Source organism: Triticum aestivum, chromosome 7B (genome assembly GCF_018294505.1).
Source record: "Triticum aestivum cultivar Chinese Spring chromosome 7B, IWGSC CS RefSeq v2.1, whole genome shotgun sequence".
NCBI lineage: Eukaryota > Viridiplantae > Streptophyta > Magnoliopsida > Poales > Poaceae > Triticum > Triticum aestivum.
This window is the reverse complement of record NC_057813.1, coordinates 98,518,836-98,524,715: the sequence shown is the minus strand read 5'-3', so window position 1 is coordinate 98,524,715 and position 5,880 is coordinate 98,518,836. Positions and strand designations below refer to the sequence as shown.

General features: G+C 57.2%; 1 protein-coding gene across 1 annotated transcript; it reads right to left on the bottom strand.

The window, feature by feature from the left end:
- Window positions 1-1,156: 1,156 nt before the first annotated feature.
- LOC123160878 (UDP-glycosyltransferase 85A7) lies at window positions 1,157-3,049 on the bottom strand. The gene is made up of 2 exons (XM_044578724.1): window positions 2,341-3,049; window positions 1,157-2,206 (listed from the first exon to the last, which is right to left on the bottom strand). Exons 1-2 carry the CDS (start codon window positions 2,849-2,851, stop codon window positions 1,233-1,235), a joined length of 1,485 nt encoding a protein of 494 aa, XP_044434659.1. The 5' UTR covers window positions 2,852-3,049; the 3' UTR covers window positions 1,157-1,232.
- Window positions 3,050-5,880: the final 2,831 nt, after the last annotated feature.

The window sequence follows — 5,880 nt, the reverse complement described above, 5'->3', positions numbered from 1 at the left end:
TTCGTGACCGTTCTCCCGAAAATACTTGTTTGTGAAACTTCAAGCATCACACGCAATTTTTTTTTCTAATAATTGTATGAACAGTATCACATACGGACTAACTATGGCAGTTGTATGCGATGTGTTGTTGTCATCACACACAATTCCAGAACTCCACCCGTTTGCCAGTTTTATCCCACGATCAGCCAGTATAATGCCCATGTGCAATAAATTAGGTCATCAAATACATTTCATTCTGAAGAACTGTATGAACACTGTAGCATACAGTTTTTCTTTTGTCGTGCGTGATAGACCTACGATCGCATAAAATTATATTTTTCTACAAACGGTCCTATTTTTAAAGCATCTCCCATGCCACTTTCACACACAGTTTTTCGCTATCGTGTGCGATTGAAGAGGCATAACAGCGATCGGGTGTAGTGGTGCCTGAGATGTCATAATCATCATTTTTAGATGAATGTGTTATCACCATCCTTGCCAGCGTGAGTGCACCGGCCACGTTTTCCTTGCGCGCGTTCCACTTCCATTACGGAGCGCACAAGCGGCCTTCCCCGTGCGCGCGCCGAACCAAAGCGTCCCCGTTGACAAAGAGCGGCTTCGTGCCGTGGCCGCCGTGCGAGACGGCAGCCGGCATATTTTTCCGCCGCCGGGTTAGGACTTCGCTTCGGTTAAACATGTTTTTTTAGAACGAGTATGTTGCTTTCAGACCCGCCAAAATCATCAGCTGTGAGGTGTTGTAAATGGTTCGCAGGGACCCGTCCGGCCGGCGGCTGGGGCTCCAAGTCAAAAACGGTCCTGTCATTCGTCGTGAGGTGTTGGAAGCGCACGCACCGGTCGGTTCGAGCCTCCTATGATTGGTCCGATCATGGACAATAAACTTTATAGGATTTTGCCACGTTTATTGACACGTCACTCTCAAGCACACGTCTGACGTGGTGACCAGATACTAACAGTTTCGCGACATGATTGCCCGTAAAAGGAAATCACGGAATGCTCGTGTCGCCTAGTCACCTCCAGGTTTTCTCGGATCATTTCTGGGTTTAGTCGAAACTAGGTACACTTTCAAGAGAGCCATGCGTGCGTGTAAGAAACCATCGGCGTGCCAGTCGCTGAGCTAAATCTTGACGATAACTGACAACTTTGAGATCCAGTGAAAACAACATGATATGGTGCACCAAAAGTCTAAGAGTACATTACGCAACAGTGGGACATGACATGCCCGGTGTGTGACGTCACCGGGCGTGCGTGACTTTGGCAGGCTTGCCGCCGTCCGGCACCTCCAGCCGCAGCTCCTCGACCAGCTTGTCGAGGTTCTCGTACGCCGACCCCCCGGGCGCCGTGGCCGCCTCGGCCAGAGCCTTCCACTCGGCGGCGCTGCGCCTCATCTCCTCGCCCTTCTCCCCTCCGCCCATGAGCTCCTCGATGTGCGCCACGACCTGCTCTCGCCGCAGCTGCTCGTCCAGGCGCAGCCCGACGCCCCACTCTCCGCACACGTACCGGCTGTTGATGTACTGGTCCGCGAACCCCGGCGCGCAGATCATCGGCACGCCCGCCCAGATGCTCTCCGTCGTCGAGTTCCACCCGCTGTGAGTCAGGAAGCCCCCCACGGCGCGGTGCCGTAGCACCTGCTCCTGCGCGCACCACTCGGCGATGAAGCGCCGGCCCTTGGTCTCCGCGAGGAAGTCGGCGGGCAGGGCCTCCATGCCGCGGTCACCGGCGACGAGGCCGGGGCGCACGACCCAGAGGAACGGGCGGTTGCTGGCGGCGAGGCCCCAGGCGAACTCCGCGAGCTGGTCCAGCGACAGCACCGCCAGGCTCCCGAAGCTGACGTACAGCACCGACCCCACCGCCGGCTGCGCGTCCAGCCACGCCATGCACGCCGCGTCCTCCTCCCACAGGCTGAGCCCGGACGCGCCGTGGTCGACCCGGCGGTGCATAGCGGCCGCGAGGGGCCCGATGGTGTACACGCGCGGGAACTCTTCCCGGAGGGCGCCCAGGACGTCTGACTCGAGCTCGTCGAACGTGTTGAGGATGAGGCCCTGCGCTCTGGCGCAGCTGTTGGCCTCCTCCTCCTCCACGCGCAGACCGAATCCATTCGGTTCAACCGTCCGGACGAAGCTGGAGATGTCGCCGAGCCGCACCGTCGGCATCCCGGCGATCCAGTCGATCGGCGTGTCCAGGTACCCGTTGGTCAAGTAGCTCTCATCTGCAGAGCCAAGAAACAGACACGGACTGAATATTTGCATCGATCCATATACATGAGTGCGACACGTGCAGCATCCATGTGCGCTCATGCAACGATCAACAAACTTGGACGAGCGCGGGCGATCGTTGAAATACCTTTGAGTGGCGTGTAGCCTCTTTGTGTGAGCTGGCGCAGCCGGAGCGTGCAGACGAAGCCGACGGCGCTGGTGCCCCAGATCACGAATGACGGCACGCCGAGCTCCTCCGCGACGCCCAGCACGAAGCTGGCGAGGCCACTGAGCACGACGCAGGTGACGGGCGGCACGCCCTCTTGCTCCCCGAGCCGGCGCGCGAGGTCCACCAGCGGCGGGCCGCAGCTCCTGCGCAGCGACAGGTACAGCCTCACCGTCTTGTCGGGCGCGGCGCGGTCCTCGTCGTCCAGCCCGTCGGGGACGGACTCGAACCGGAACCCGTCCCGGCCGGCGAGCCGCGCGCCGCCCGTCCGCAGCAGCCGCTCGTGGTTGTGCTCCGTGTTGACGAAGGTGACGTGCACCCCGCGCGAGTGCAGCAGCTCCGCCAGCTTGAGCGTCGGGTTGATGTGGCCCGAGCACGGGAACGGGAACATCATCGCGTGCGCCCTCTTCTCCTCCGCCATGGCCGCTCCCATCGATCTGTCCTGCCTCTGGCACCACTAGCTCTAGCTCCTGCTCACTCGATCGCACTTCCTACACACCCTGCTGCCCGGCGACGTAGCACTACAAGTACAAACACATCCTCCAAATGAGCGCGCTGTGATGGGCTAGCTAAATAGGCGAGCTAGCTGGTCGTCGTCGTCGTCGCGGCTTTCGAAGCGGATATGTGTGTGATGTTACCTTGGATTTGGTCACGGCGCATATATTCACGGTCTGCCGGACAAGATCGTGTCCTCCGGAACAAAATCCCCCCGGCTCCTGGTGGGAAGATCTCCCGCGCGCCCCACACGTACGTGACCAGGCAAAGCTGGTCGGGCTTCTTCCCTAGTCTCACCCTCCTCGCTGTCGAGCTCGAGCTGACCGACGACGACTAGCTATACAAGTATACTCTGAGAGGGAAACAGATACAAAAACGAAAGCAAAACCAATACAGCTACACTATCCAGTATCCTTTGGAGTCCTGGACACGTGATCCGCTCTGACGGCCGGCTTGGCGCGGCGTGGCTGGCCGCGGAATAACAAAACGTTTTCACCCTCCCGCCCCCGAGATTCGCCGGATCCAGGTAGCCCAATCGCCTCGCTGACACGGCCGCCGCGATCGAGGCGTGAGATATGTTTACGGCAGCCGGAGCCGGAGCTTTCCGGGGTGCAGGAAACGATGACCGCGACCATTGTTTTTTCCATTTTCATATGACTTGATTGAAGCATTTGTCTATTCTTCCCAGCATCGGGTCGATAGGGCCGCGGGGAAAAGGGCCATGCCGGGGGCTTTTATATGGGAGCTGCGGCATGGGATGGCGATCCCTGCAATTGAGAAGCCCCAGGAAATCTTTCGGGGATCGGATGTGTTGTTCGCTTCTGGGATTGCAGGGCGTTCTTGTTTTTGTTCCCATCCATTGCTGATGAGTGATGAGTGCGCGGCGCGATCAATCATGGATGTTTCTTGAGGTAGTCCTGGACTAGGGGGTGTTCGGATAGCCGAACTATCATCATCGGCCGGACTGCAAGACTATGAAGATACAAGATTAAGACTCCGTCCCGTGTCCGGATAGGACTTCCCTTGGTGTGGAAGGCAAGCTTGTCAATACGGATATGTAGATCTCCTATCATTGTAACCGACTCTATGTAACCCTAGCCCTCTCCGGTGTCTTTATAAACCGGATGGCCTTAGTCCATAGGACGAACAATAATCATACCATAGGCTAGCTTCTAGGGTTTAGCCTCCTTGATCTCGTGGTAGATCTACTCTTATAATACCCACACCATCAATATCAATCAAGCAGGACGTAGGGTTTTACTTCCATCAAGAGGGTCCGAACCTGGGTAAAACGTCGTGTCCCTTGTCTCCTGTTACCATCCGCCTAGACGCACAGTTTGGGACCCCCTACCCGAGATCCATCGGTTTTGGCACCGACATTGGTGCTTTTATTGAGAGTTCCTCTGTGTCGTCATCGATAGGCTCGATGGCTTCTTTGATCATCAACAACGACGCAGTCCAGGGTGAGACTTTTCTCCCCGGACAGATCTTCGTATTCGGCGACTTTGCACTGCGGGCCAATTCGCTTGGCCATATGGAGCAGATCGAAAGCTACGCCCCTGGCCGTCAGGTCAGATTTGGAAGTTTGAACTTCACGGCTGACATCCGCGAGGACTTGATCTTCGATGGATTCGAGCCACAGCCGAGCGCGCCGCACTGTCACGATGGGCATGATTTGGCTCTGCAGCCGGACAGTACCCTGGAGGCCGCACACGAGTCCGCTCCGATCCTCAATTCGGAGCCGGCTGCACAGATCGAGGACGGGTGGCTAGACACCGCCTCGGGGCTGCAACCTCTACGGTGATGGAGCCGAACACTGACCTTGTCCCTCATGAAGCTCGTGACTCCGAGGTGCCGGACTCCGAACCTCCCGCGCCCCCTCCAATTGAATCCGATTGGGCGCCGATCATGGAGTTCACCGCTGCGGACATCTTTCGACACTCACCTTTCAGCGACATCTTGAGTTCGCTAAAGTATCTCTCGTTATCAGGAGAGCCCTGGCCGGACTACAGTCAGGACGGTTGGGATGCGGACGACGAAGAAATTCAAAGCCCACCCACCACCCACTTAGTAGCCACTGTCGACGATCTAACCGACATGCTAGACTTCGACTCCAAAGACATCGACGGTATGGACGACGATGCCGGAGACGACCAAGAACCAGCGCCTACTGGGCACTGGAAAGCCACCTCATCATATGACATATACATGGTAGATATCCCAAAGGATGGGAATGGCGAAGGAACAGTGGAGGATGACCCCTCCAAGAAACAGCCCAAGCGCCGGCGTCAGCGGCGCCGCTCCAAATCCCGCCACAGCAAGAATGAAGATTCCGGCATCGGAGATAATAACACCCCAAATAGTGCCGAAGACAACCCCCTCCAGCAAGATTCAGCACAGGAGGACAGAGACGCCAACCCTCATGAGAGAACGGCAGACGAAGAGGTAGAGGATTACATGCCTCCCTCCGGAGACGAGGCAAGCCTCGACAACGACGAATTCGTCGTGCTTGAGGATCCCGTCGAACAAGAGCGTTTTGAACGCAGGCTTATGGCCACCGCAAACAGCCTCAAGAAAAAGCAGCAACAGCTTAGAGCTGATCAAGATCTGCTAGACGACAGATGGACTGAAGTCCTTGCAGCCGAAGAGCATGAGCTCGAACGCCCCTCCAAAAACTACCCTAAACGCAAGTTGCTCCCCTGATTAGAGGAGGAGGCATATGAACCTGCATCACCAGCAGACAATACGGCTGACCGACCACCCCGTGGCCGCGACAGAGAGGCCTCTAGGCCCTCCACTAGAACCGTACCACGGCAGCGCTCGAGAAGCACAAGGCCACAGGGGAACGCTCTGGACTTGCGAGATATATTGGAGGATAAGGCAAGACAATCAAGATCGATCTATGGATCGCGTGGGCGCCCCATGATACGTGACGACAACCGTCGCGCCAGACACAGTAAGTCCGGC